The sequence below is a fragment of the Grammomys surdaster genome, unplaced genomic scaffold (assembly GCF_004785775.1).
Source record: "Grammomys surdaster isolate TR1022 unplaced genomic scaffold, NIH_TR_1.0 194, whole genome shotgun sequence".
Classification (NCBI taxonomy): domain Eukaryota; kingdom Metazoa; phylum Chordata; class Mammalia; order Rodentia; family Muridae; genus Grammomys; species Grammomys surdaster.
This window is the reverse complement of record NW_021604639.1, coordinates 4504597-4518985: the sequence shown is the minus strand read 5'-3', so window position 1 is coordinate 4518985 and position 14389 is coordinate 4504597. Positions and strand designations below refer to the sequence as shown.

Genomic DNA, 14389 nt, shown 5'->3' with positions numbered 1-14389 from the left:
GGAGGGAGAGGAGGGAGAGGAAGGGAGGGAGGGAAAAGAGCAGAGGGAGGGAGAAGAAGGGAGGGAGGGAGGGAGGGAGGGAGGGCGGGAGGGAGAAGAAGAAGAAAAGGAGAAGGAGGAGAAACAGAAGCAGCAGCCAATGAGAGGTTTAGGAGAATGGAGGTGGGCCTGGAAGGGTACCACCACCAAGAAGTATGATGGCCATCTTGTGAACAAGAAGAGGTAGTAGCAAGAATGAAAGATAAGGGAACTGAGATAGAGTAGGGTAGAATCTAGAAGACAGTGAAATTATTCTCCTAATATTTGAATATATAAATCTCAAAACCATAATCCTATACATCAGTGAGAAAAACTCTGCAAGGGTTCACCCCAAAAAAATAAAAACAAAAACACAAACAAAAGCAAAAAACAACAACAACAACACCTATTATGATGGGATTGTTACACAGGATTCAAGAGACCAAAAATCTGATAATTCATTAATAGTAGTCACTATTACATTCTCGGATATACAAACAGGATCTGAAAAATTGGGCATTGGGTTTGCATGCATTGAAAAACAAAGTGATTTCATGATTTCGTAATCTTTTGGCTGAAAATTAACAAACAGTAGGACCTGACCTTCAGAGTGTAATAGCGAGTCCAAGCAGGTGACTGAAGTCTCCACTTTTTACGTTTGTATTTTTTGATTTATGAACGTGTCTGTGACAAGCCATGTCTGTGTGTGACCTTACCTTACGCTGTATGGACCCCATTCGTGCGGATTTCACATCCACGGCCTGGTAGGTGAGCCACAGGCCTGTGTCCACATGCTGTATATAGCAAATGGAGTCTCCGTACTTGATTTCTGAGGTTCCCATGCCATCGACTTCCTTCCTCACCCCGACGTCCAGTTTTTCCTGTGTATGAAAAGAGAATAGTATAGATTTTTAAAGAGTCACTAGTCTATATCAACACAATACTATCTCATAAAAACATTCCCTGCAAAGTTCAGTTCTCTAGGATCACTGAAGTTATGGCAATGGCTAAAAATTATTTTTTAAAGATTTTTATTTTTAATAGTTTGCATGTATGTGTGTCTGAGGTGTGTATAGAGTGTCACTGGAGAGCAGAAGTGGGCATCAGAGCCCCTGGATATGGAGTTCTAGGTGGTTCTGAGGCCCCTGACTGGGTTCTAGAAACGAAACTTGGTTCCTTTGGAAGAACAGCGTGGGCTTATAACTGCTTAGCCGTCTCCCTAGCCTAGGGTTCAGTTTTATCATCTATAAATAAAAATATATTCCTTTTTGGTCCAGAACAAAAAATATGAGAACACTTGAAAAGCTTTGAACATAACTAGAATTTAAAACCCAAAACCAAAATCAATCCCTTTAGTCAGCCTGAAGGACTTTGGCCATGACACCTGTGAGGTGTTCATGAGGCCATCAATGATAACTGAATCGCATGTCTCTCGAAGTAATGGAAGCTGTGGTTGTTGCCCCTGCAGCTTCTGAGGTGAACTGCAAAAGTTTGTATTCCTAAGGGCAGCTGAGAGTCAGGAATTCACTAGGCCAACTTCTTCAAAGTTCTTTCTTTGAAGGTGTGTGTGCATGTGTGCTTATATGTGTATATACAAATCCACAGGTGCTCTGAAGGCCAGAACAAAGAAGGGCGATGAGTCCCTCAGAGCTGGAGTCACAGACATCTGTGAGCCACCAGATGTAGGTGCTAGGATCTGAATCCTCAACATCAGCAAAATCAGTAAGTGCTACTGTTGTTGCTGCAGTTCTTTGTTTTACCTGCATGTAGGTCTATGTACTATATGCCATCGTTGGCACCCTTGGAGGCCGGATATGGGCATTTCCTTGTAACTGAAGTTACAGACAATTGAAAGCCATCATGTGGGTAACGGGAATCAAACCTACTTTCTCTGGAAAAGCAGTCAGTAGTCTCAAGCTCTAAGGCCACCTCTCTAGTCCTATGGTAGTTCCTAAATGACAGTCTCAAAGCTCAATGGACACCTTCCTGTTTCTCAGTCATGCCTTCACTGAATAACTATTCTTGCTAAGTTGCAATTATATTCTTTCTAAATTTTTGGTTATTTGATTATTGATTAAATTGGTGTGTATGTGTTCACATGTTTGTGCTTACATGTGTGTGTCCTCACATGTGTATATATGTGTGTGGTCCTCACATGTATGTGTGCTCACATGTATGTGTGTGTTCACATGTGCGGATGTGCTTGCTTGTGGAGGCCAGAGGATTGCCTTAATCATCATTTTTCAAGCATTGCCCCCCATTTATTCTCTGAGAAAGACTATCACACTGGTTAAGTTTACCAAGGAGGCTGGGCTACCAGGGCAGCAAGCCCCGGGGATCTGCCTATCTCTGCTTTTCTAATACCCAGATTTTCTTCTCTTACAAAGGTTCTGAGAATCAAAGTCATGTTGTCATATTCCACGGCAAGCACTGAACCGATTAAGACCATCTACTACATAAATGTTCATTGAAAAATAACTTGAACTGAAACTTATTTGAGTTTTGATTTTGTTTTATCTAAAGGATCCATTCAAACAAAAGAAAAGTGAAGGCCAAGTCTGATTCCAAGTCTACTTGTCTATCTTATCAGTACTTGGGATCCAGGTACAATAGGATTGCTTCAAGTCTAAGAAGTCTAAGGCCTGCCTGCAGATTCCAGGCGAAGCTAGGCTACACAGGGATTGCCTCGCCCAGCCTTAATTGAGGGTATGTGTCTAGTCTTATTGTAACTTGTTACACCAGGCTCTGTTGCTATCCCTGTGAGGGAGGCCTGCTCTTTTCTAAAGGTAAATGGAAGAGGAGTGAGGAAAGGCAGAGGTGGGAGGGATGGCTGGGAAGAGAGGAAGGGGAGAAACTGTGGTCAGGATGTAATACATAAGGGAAGAAAAAATAAATGGATAAATAAATGAATAAACAAATAATTGCAGAGAAAAATTAAAACAAAACAAAATGTCACAAATTCTTGACAGCATCTGATTTTTTTCTTTTGTACTGATAACTAATGACCCTTTAATGACCCTAAAGAGAATGAGTAGATAAACTTCAAATTCAAATGAGTCTCAATTCTTATTGCAGAAAGGTCAAGGTCACTTCAGAAGCATACAATTATCAACTAAGTTGAATCAACTATTATGCAAATAACTTGAAACAGTGTTCTAAGAAGCAGCAATAAAACAGATAAACTATTGTAATTTTATTCTATCAGATGAGATAGAGTGGTAATCTACTTATGCCAACCCTGTCAATGGGAAAATTAAATTCTGGAAAAAATAACAATGTAATTATCTCTTCAGAAGAAAACAATAAGCCTCTAAACATTTTTTTTCTTTTAGCCAGGAAATGAGTTTATAGCCTAATTATTTGTGTTTTCGAGAAGTCTTGCACTCATTAGCTGCACAGTGAGGTTTTGTTGGCTTCCCATTGTAATGGGCCAAAGCCACTTGGAAGGGGTTTTAATGAGGAGATTACACAGGAACTGCGTCTGGTAGTAATGGTCACCTCGAGTCAGGTAAAAACTTGCTGAAATGACTTGTGACAAAGGAAGCTGAAGGAAACACCCAGGGTCATGGCTATTCTTCCCTTTGTTCATTTCCTATAGCTCAGGCTTAAAAGAAATTCAGACAAAGATAATTAAGCATTCCAGTACAGGGTCTGGGCTGGGTAGCTCAAGGTTTTTGGCCTCTTACTCTGAAGGGACTGATGTAATGGAATAAACTCCATTTTGCTTTTAAGACTCCATTCTAAGTTAACTTGCCCTTAGAGAGGCATGGCCCCCACCCTTGAAGTCTGAGAAAAATCAGATTTCAGTTGCAAAATAGACACAGCAGCTGCAGCTGGCTGATATAACAACAGAGTGGGCTGAGAAAACATAAGTCTTTCCCAAGTCAAGATGCTCCTTTCTGATGTATGCTTCCCTCCTTGTGGTTTAACCAGGTGCTGTAAACCAATTAGCTTAAAGACCAACATTCTTTTACTCTCCATGTAATGCCAAGGCTTGGAAACAGGTCAGACCAACCCTTGCCACCTACAGACAAGGGAGGTACTTCCTGCCTCATTCCCTAAAGACCAATCAGTTTAAAAAGTCACTGTTCTGCCAATCGCATTGTGCCTAATGGCTGCCACCCCTAGAGACTATATAAATGTCCACTGAACAAGCTGCCTCTCCTTTTGGGATGCAGGATGGCCCCAGCATGCTGGAACATTAAAAATTCCTCTTGCATTTTGTAGCAATTTCTTGTCTCCGTGTGATTCTCTCAGGAGGTCTCTGGTAAACTTAGGCTCTACTCACTAGAGTCTTACATTGATGGATCAGAAATGCACTGTGTAGAGGATGCAGCACGTAAGCACAGGTGTGTGTGTGGGGGGGTTGGGGGGTCAGGGGTCAGAATGCGTGGATCTCCCAAAGGCTGAGTTACAGGCAGCTGTTAGCCTCCCAATGTGGATGGGTTCTAGGAACTGAATTATCCTCTACAAGCAGGTCTTTAACTTCTGAGCCATCTCTTCAAACCAAGGAGCTTCTTTCTTATGGGACTAAAGGAAGGAGGGGTTTGTTCACTAGGGGCATAGCTTGGGAAGTTCTCTGAGTTGATCACCAACAGATCAAGACTACTGTGAGTCTTTCTTCCCACAATACATCTGATTTTAATTACATGCACAGACATAAGACGGAAAACAGGAGATTCTCCCTAAAAATTCATTTGGAAACATAGTTTGCCCTATTACACATGTGCCCCAAACCTGCCTATGCTGGACTGACCTTTCAATCCTAAGATTGAAGACACTCTAAGTTTAATAGTTGTTACGGTGAGAAGAATCTTACCTCATAGCCTAAAGATGGTTATCCCTATGGCTCACTCTGGAGGGTTCCAGGCTGCTAACAAATTGCGGATGCACTGATGTATGTAAAGGCATAGGATACATAGTACTTCCAGGTAAAGATCCCAGGCTTCAGAGAGCATTACTGAAAGAAGGGTGTGTGTATACCAAACCAGGCAGAGTCCTAGGCTGCTAAGCCATCCCCTATGTTTACCTGCCTCAGGTGTGTAGAACAATGAAAGTATAGAGTGTCAGAAGCCAAGAAGATGACATGGCTAAAAGCTTCCAATAGATAGCAAGCCCACATACAGTAGAAGAAACAAATTAGACAAGAGACAGCCATGCAGAAACCCCATACTGGCTTCCCTCCTCAGATCAGGAACTTTAATTGTCACATTGAGTTTTAAATGATATTTTTAGATTGAGCTACTACACTTTAGAAAATTGAGATTAGTTGTACTTCTCATAGGTAACTATTATAATATTCAGAAAAAAAAAAGGCAGGAAGGAATTGGACAGTAGAACTCCTTAGAAAGACAAACAACATTTAGCCTGGCTTACAGACACCAGTCTTTTCCTCAGGGTGTACCTGGCTCTGTAAGAACCATGCAGGCAAAAGGAGGCAATGGCCTCTCTGGCTTGAGGTATCAAAAGAGACACACTTAGATGCAGAGGGACCCAAAACATTTACAGAAACCCATCCAAATTCTTGTTGACCCATGACTCATGTATGCAGGGAGGAGGTGTGGAATAATGGCAGCAGGTGGAACTGAGAGACTGAATAGAAAGGCAAACAATTGTTCACTGCCAAAGAAACAGGTCTCAGTCTGGCAGGGTCACCTGCCTGCCCGGCTGAAATAAGCCTCCCCAGGGTGTCGTTTCTGATATCCATTATGCAGTCAAAGTAAACACCACGAAAGGAAGTGTGGATGTGGGGAAACGTAAATGTGGATCCTGATCACACAGCTAGAAAACATAGACTTTAAGACTATTTGTTAGGCTTCTATTTTCATGTGGTGCGTGTGTTTGTGTGTATGTGCATATTTTTACGTGTGTGTGAGAACATGTGTGAGTATAGTTACATGTGTGTTCTTGTGCATGTGGAAGTCCAAGTTTGATGCTGGAAATTATTCTCAATGCTCTTCTACCTGACTCAATGAGGTTTTCTCTCAATCAAAGCTATAGTTCTTCGATAAGGCTAGTCTCTACAGCCACCTTGCTCTGGGGATCCCTGTTTCTGTCTTCCAAGCCTGGAACCCACCAGGCATTTATATAAGTTCTAGGGATCCAAATTCTGGTTCTCGTGCATGTGCACCAAGCACATTAACCACTGTGCCATCTCCCTATCCATGAAATCATTTATTATACATATAAAACACACTGAAGTGCCAAAGGAAAACCCTTTACTCATATAAGGAATACACAGATAAGTGATCTCTGTCAGAAAACACAGTATATATTTTAAAACACATATGCACACACACAGACACACACACAGACACACACACACACGCTGATAGCAATAATCAGAACATTGAGTTAACTGGATACCAATGGAGCTAGAAGATAAGAGGTCAATGAAATTGGAATGATATCAACAGGAATATCCAATTTGAAGATTGCACTGATACCAAAAGGGCTTTCTCTAACTGCAGTTACATGGTGGCTCACGCATGTAATCCCAGCAGTGGGATTATAACCTCAGCAAGGGGGCTGTAGTAAGGCTGAGGCCAGCTTAGTATACATAGTAAGTTCCAGGCAAGCTTTGGGGTTCAGAGCAGGATCCCATCTCATGTAATGCAAATCGAAGCAAACAAAAACAAAGCTAAGATACTCTGCCATTAAATAGAAACTTCTCCCAAAAGGCAATACAGTTTAGTTCACATACCTAGTATATCCATCGGGTACCTGTTATAGCCAATCAAAAAACCCCAAGACCACTGCTATCTTCTGGGCATTCATTCATTCATAACTACGTTTGCCCATTTTTAGATCTTGAGGACTATGAATTCTCAAGAAAATATGTTCAACCCATTATTGTACATGCTGCTTCTTCTCTTTTTACTTATATATTGGTATGAATACTGCATTCCACTACCAATCAGTGTGCTATTTATTGAAATTAACTGAAATTGTTCTGTATCCTCAGAATCTGATCATAGTCTGCAAATGTCAGGCTCTTTTTTTAGAAAAGATTTTTATTTTTTATTATGTGCACTTGTGTGGGGGTATGTGCAACTGAATGCAAGTATCATGAAGGCCAGAGGAGGGCATCAGGTCCCTCAGAACTGCAGTTACAGATTGTTGGGGGCTGCCCATGTATTCATAGAATGGAGCTCCTGGCTTCTGCACTGATGTTCTTAAATGCTGAGCCATCTGTCTAGGCACATAAAAGGCCACTTCTCAATAACAATAGACAATATCCTTTGTGAATAAATTAAGGGCTACATATCCCTTCTCATGTCCCACAGAAAATGTGCCAACAAACTACTCAAATAATTCCATTCAGGCTTTAAACATAAAAAGAATACCCCTGAAGTGGGCACACTAATCTGGCTTGTTATGAAGTGGAAACTACTGTCCCAACAGTAGCCTTCAGTAAATGACACAGAAGCACACTAAAACTAGTGCTGTAAAACTGTCATCTGGACTCTTCTAGTATTGATTGAAATCAATCATATTAATCCTATACAAGTGTTGGGGGAAACTGACAAGTCCTTAATCTTAATGACAGTCTTACTCATTTTTAATTATATATTAAGTTATTAATAATAGCTACTTACATACCCACCTCCTTAAGACAAGCAACAGTTAAAGTTAAGAAAAATGAAAATGCCAAAAGAGAACATGCAGCAATGGAAACAGCTCAGCAGGTAGAGATGTCTGCTGCCAAGACTGAGGATCTGGGTTTTAAGACTGAGACTCACATGGTGGAAGGAGAAAACAACTGCCCCAAGTTGTTCTCTGACCTCCACATGTGCTCCGTGGCACAAGCATACACACACATACACACACACACACACACACACACATACACACACATACACACACATACACATGCATACACACAGATGCACACATACATGAGCATATGCACACATATACACACACATTTATACACATGCACACACACATGTACACATGTACACACACATATGCAATACACATACAAGCATACACATATGCACACACACATATACACATACACACACATGCACATGCACACACAAGCATACACACATGCACACATAATATACATATACACACACATGCACACATGTACACACATATATGCAATGCATATACAAGCATACACACATATACACACACATATACACATACACACACATGCACGTGTACACATGTACACACATATGCAATGCACACACACATATACACACATACACACATACATACACACACATACACATGCATGCACATACACATATGTACACACACATACACACACACATGAACACACTAAGAAAAAATGGTAAAGATTTAATGTGTTTCTTTATGATATCATAATAAAATGAGAATAGATGGTCATTGGGTACTGGGAAATGGGTCACAAAACTATCCCAATAGCCCAATTATGCTATGGGTGTTCTCCTTCCTTACCAACCCTTAGGTACTAGCAGACACAGCTACCCAATCTGTCCCTAAACGTATGGGACTCCCCCTGATTCTGCTTTTCTGGCTGGGCCCTGACTGTGAAGTATCTCATCACCACAGGAGGGTCTGTGCCTATAACTCTCATACTGACTGCCATTAAAAAGAATTGTCATACATATAATCAAATCTCTCCTTGGAAAACCATAATTTCCACTACTTTCTCTTATTTTCTCAGCTCCTGTTTGCAAAGGTCACTAAATGCAGCTCCTTTTAATTTAATCTCGAAACAGGAAAAGTTCATCTCATTTAAGCTTGGAGATTGGGGTTTTCTGAAATTGTTAATAGTTAGCATGCAAAGTACTAGGTTTCATTAAGACATTCACACATGCACAGACACACACACACACACACACACACACACAATTTTGTTCTTATTTCCATTTCTCATCTCCTATCTGCTATGTTCAGTCCCTTTCTCGGTGCCCACTAATAATTTTAAATTATATATTTATAATTTTATATGGTTATTTTTATGAAAAAATAATGTAAAAATAAATCTATTTAACCTAATTTTATTTATTTATTTTATGTATATGAGTGTTCTATCTACATAGAGATACCATCTATGCAACATGTACACCTGCATGCCAGAAGAGGGCATCAGATCCCATTACAGATAGTTATGAGCCATCATGTGGTTCCTGGGAATTGAACTCAGGACCTCCAAAAGAGCAGCCAGTGCTCTTAACCTCTGAGCCATATCTCTCCAGCTGATCTGTTTTCCTATTTAATCTCCTAGTCACGGTAGACCTTGGAAGTGCAGACAATGACAGATGAGTGATTTCTCTTCTCTATTGACAATTAAGATTCATCACTGAGGCTTAAATCTGGATCTGGGATCTTCCACAGAATTTAATAAAGCATAAGTTTCTACAGTTGCCTAATGTAGATTGAAAATAATCCCTAAATGTCACAAACTCATACTAGATTAAATGACACAGAGCATCAAATTTGGCAGGCAGATTACATAGCCCACTATAAACTGTTAAACTTTACTCTTTATTCTCTTTGTGTGAGAGTGTTTGCTTTGAGGGATGGAGATGTAGTCAGTTGGGAAGCTAGCTGCCTTCCTAGCATGCACAAACCCCTGAGCTGGATCCCCAGCAGCAAATGCATATACTAGTCATGGTGATACATGCCTCTTTTCCCAGCACTTGAGAGCTGAGGCAGGAGGATCAGAAATTCAAGGTCACCCTCAGCTACAGAACAAGCCTGAGGGAAGGTGAGGGAGAGAGCTTTGAAACTCATATTTCTGAACCAAAAAATAAAAATCTTAAATAAAATACTACACAAAGAATCTCAGCCTAGAAAAGTTTCCATCTATTTTTGCCCTCATCTCCACAGTCCTTTTAATGGCGTTGCTAGTCTCATTTGAGGCTGTCATTCCATCACCTCAATGGCAGAAGACTTCTATTCATGGCTCACGAGGGAGGGAACGCAGGGAGCTCAGCTACCAAGGAACATGTCAGTGGCATTTTAAGCTACAAGAAAATTACACTGGTGTACAATACATATATAGACCCGGCAGGGCCTACCTTATGATTAAAACTGACATATAAAGGCATCTGTACGAGCCAATCAAAAGTTCTAAAAGTAGAAAATAGGCCTTAGAAAACCTACAGGTGTGAAATGAATTCCTTATTATATCGACTCTTTGCCTTAACAGGGAGTCCATGCCGCTTACATTATAAACTATGTCCTACCTGATTCAATTTCTTCTGAATGCACAGGGCTGTCAGCAACTGGTGATTTTTCTTTCAACTCCTAAACTTGAAATTGGCTAGTGAACACCCACATTACTGTCACAGGTAGTGCTGTGACACCTAAAAATACACCTTTCCTATCAACCAGTAGCATGGGTTCTATTTTTTTTGTTTGTTTCTTTGTTTTCTGTAACATTTTTAAAACCCTTGTTAGTTATGAATCTTGAGGAAAAATGCTCTTCCTGATCTGCACGTTGGGAGGATGCGGCCTCCAGGTATGCACCTTCGAGTAGAGCTGAGCCAAGGCAGTTCTGCTTGCAAGACTGCAAGTTCAATGTCTCTGTTTAGTGATGTTCGAGGGCAGCCTGGGAAACTAACTGGTACCCTTTCTCAAAATTAAAGGTCGGAAGAGACCCAGAAATGCGAGAGTGCCCAGCAGCGGACTCAGCATGACCAAGGCTGTTCACTCATTGGAACCATGGGACGAGAACGTTTCAACCAGGACCACTAAAGGGCCACTGATGTAGACGCAGAGCTTCTCCAGAGTTGAGGCAGTGCAGGAATTGAACCCAGAACCTTGTGTCATGTTGTAATGGTCCTCCACCCTTCAGATATGTAACTTGTAGAACTGTGTGACCAAACAGTTGACTGGCCTGGAACTTACTGTCACCCAGGATGGCCACGAGCCATTTAGCCACTGCAGACCTGACACGTCCCTGAGGTGCAGACACATTGAAAAGAAGGTACTTTTGTCTTCCAGAAAGAAAGTGCTCATATTTCCTACTGAAAATGAGGAAAAGTTCAACATCTATTCCCTATCTATCACTGTGCTCTGAGGGAGGATAATATCTCACATCAGATATGTCACTTAGGGGCAGGGGAGCTCCAGCAATAATTTGGGATAACTTGGGTGGTAAAGTACTTGCCTTTCAAGCATGAGGAGCTGAGTTCTGTCCTCAGAACCCACAGCTAAAAAGCTGGCAAACATTTGTACTTTCACCTCTGGAAGTAAGGGAATGTAGATCCCTAGGGATCACTGACCAGCTATCTAGCTTACTTGGTAAATTATAGGCCAGTGAGAGACCCTGTAATGGATGGAAGGACAGCTGAGATAGACTTCTGTCCTTCACATTTGCACCAGCATGAACCTGTGCACATGTGTATGGAATATTTGTGTCTTCATATGTGTTCACATACATGTGTTTATACATGAAATCAACATGTATCTTAAAAGTACAGAGCTGACACCAAATTATTGCTAATAAGGGAAAGGATAAAACTCTGTATTCCATTTTCTCTAAAATCTGATACTACGAATACTCTAGTTTTAGTTGTTTCCATTGGTTTGATTTGCAAATAGTACTCTGCACCATGAATGAATTTTAATTTCATTAGGCTTCTTTCCAATTAAAATGTGGCATTTTAAATATTATAATCAACACTATTAAAATGTTTAATTTTTTCACAGTCTGTATGTGAGAAATATATTTTTATATGTGTATTTCTGTGACATTAACTTTTCCTGGGATTCTCATTTTTATATTGTTAATTTATACTAAATAAAAACTAAACTATCAAAATAGCAGTTGCTACTGGGAGTTGCCAATTCACATCTATAATCCCAGAACTGAGAAAGATAAGGCACAAAGACCATGAGTTTGAGGCTAATGTGGGCTATATATTAAATCACAAGTCAATCTGGGCTATATAGAGAGACCCAGTCTCAGAAAAATTTATACAAACATAGCATACCAATTTCTGTACATCAAAAGGTACATAAGTCGACTTTTCTTTTTAAATATCAGAAACATCTATTTCAAAAAACATTTTCTGTTAATCAAAATTACATAAACATTAGCCCAAAATTATACTCTGATTTATCCCTCTTCTACAATAACATTCAAATGTATTCATATCCCTAAGTGTTTCTGTTAGACAAAGTTTAATTCTGATTACAGCTGTACTTCCCATATGGTTACTGATAAACTTCTGAAAATTTACAATCTGCAATTAAAATATTTAAAATAAGCAACAGACAGGAGAGACTGGAGAAATGGCTCAGCAGTTACTGCTCTCACTCAGTACCCAGTTTCCACATTGAATGGTTTACAATTGCCTGTAATTCTAGGGACTCCAGTCCAGTCTCTGGCATCCATGGACATACCCCACGTATGTGCATGTACATACATACTCATAGATAAAACTAAATCTGCTAAAAGCCTACAGTGGACAGAGTGTCATGTGTTCTAAAACGACTGCATGATCCAACAAAAAGCATTTTGGTGAAGAAGGAGAAGGAAGATGTGATAACTGGGGAAAGAAAGGGAGATGACAAAGTCATTTCTCTACTTTTGAATAACACAGAATGAATATCTCAACATCTCAGTCATCTAGAAAATGCCAGAATCTTGAAAGCTAGGAATTGATGTTGGGAAAAAAATGCTTAAGTCTCAATACTCAGAGACAGGCTGACTGGAAAGACAACATGATCAGAGAAGTCTCAAGTCTTGGCAGGTGGAAGGTATAGTTTGGAAATTAGAAAACCCTTCCTTTCTCATTCTGAAGTGGGAAGATTAGCAGATCAAAGATCTGCAGATTGGGAGTTGAGATATTTCTGGAAATGTGCCCAAGCTTTGGACTAAGTTTCTCTGGTCAGCCCAAGTACCAAGCATCTGGTAACGCCTTGCTTCATTCAGAGTTATTCTATTTCTGTCTATGTACATGAGGAGTAAGAACACAGTTGAAACATAGATGAGGAACATACATATGATGCAATCTCACACATAGGAAAAAAATCTAAGATAATATGGGGTAGAGTCTAGACTAAATGTTAGAGGTACTTTCTAGAAGATGCTCCAAAGCCATAATTCTAGGAGACAGACAAGGGGCAGGAAGGTGTGGTCCAAATTCTTTTTCTCAGAGACATCAGGTTCTACACACTGTCAAATGAGGGATATGCTCTCTCACTGAAATACTGTTAATGTTATTAAAATGTCTTTAAAAAGGAGTTTGGGGCAGGAGCATTGGCCCAGCCTGTAAAGGCTCTTGCAGCACACACTTGGTGACTTGAGTTCAATCCCATGAATCCATGTAAAGGTGGATAAGTCAGACAGAGGGAACAGACCTAGAAAGGTTGACCTATGTCCTCTATAGGCATAGACCACTCCCCAATAATATAAGTTAAATGTACAGTTAAAAAAAGAATTTTATAGCCATAAAGGGTAACATGTGTAAACTAGTTGAAAAGATGTAATTGATATTTTTTTTTTATCAAAATCAACTCTCCACAATTTCTAAGATCAAAATCTCCTAAAACTTTCCTGTCCTTTGATCAAAAACAGTTCAACTTCCAAAAAGGAAGGAGTCATCAATATTTAAAGACTCTAAATGTGAAAATAACCCAAAATTTCAAATATAAAGCAGTTGCTAAATGCATCATCATCAGTCTAAAATACAGAATGTTGAATTGCCCACATTCCATTATAAAAAAATATGGAATAAGATATTTTATTAAATAATTACTAAATCCAACAGAGTACATAATTAATGTTGTTTACTGTTAACATTTCTTAAAAGTTGTAATGAATACAAGGAGTTATCTTTGAATGACAAATTTGAAGGAAAATTGTCCTAATTTACCCGTCTAAATTACTGCATTCTCTTCTTAATTTTTCTCATTTGTTTATTTACTGTACATGTGCATGGGTGGGTGGCTGTGTGTAAGGGCATCAGAGGACAACCTGTGAGCACGGTTTCTTTCCTTTCAACATTTGGGTCCAGAAGATCAGACTCAGGCCATCAGGCTCAGAAGCAACATCTTTACCTATTGAGCCATCTTGTTGTTGCCTGTTTTTTAAATGTACTGTGACAGCTATGTATAAACTATACACTAGTAATGAGTGACTTTAAACAGAAATAATATAGGCAACTGTTTGTACCCCTTGGAAAAACCTGTTACCCGATCTTCCAGTGATATTTAAATTTTTTATTATAATTTTTAAAATTAAGTATCTCCCTGAATTCCAGCTCTCCCGTTTGTCAACCTCCACTCATGTACAGTCGCCACTTAATCCCAGCACTTGGGAGGCAGAGGCAGGCAGATTTCTGAGTTCAAGGCCAGCCTGGTCTATAAAGTGAGTTCCAGGACAGCCAGGGCTACACAGAGAAACCCTGTCTCA

General features: G+C 39.9%; 1 protein-coding gene across 1 annotated transcript in view; it reads right to left on the bottom strand.

Annotated features, from left to right (window-relative positions):
* Ryr2 (ryanodine receptor 2) overlaps positions 1-14389 on the bottom strand; it is a 424465-nt gene that overhangs the window by 280305 nt on the left and 129771 nt on the right. The window contains exon 14 of the mRNA XM_028769855.1: positions 735-899. Coding sequence (XP_028625688.1) covers positions 735-899 — 165 coding nt within the window. The remainder of the gene's footprint in view (positions 1-734; positions 900-14389) is intronic.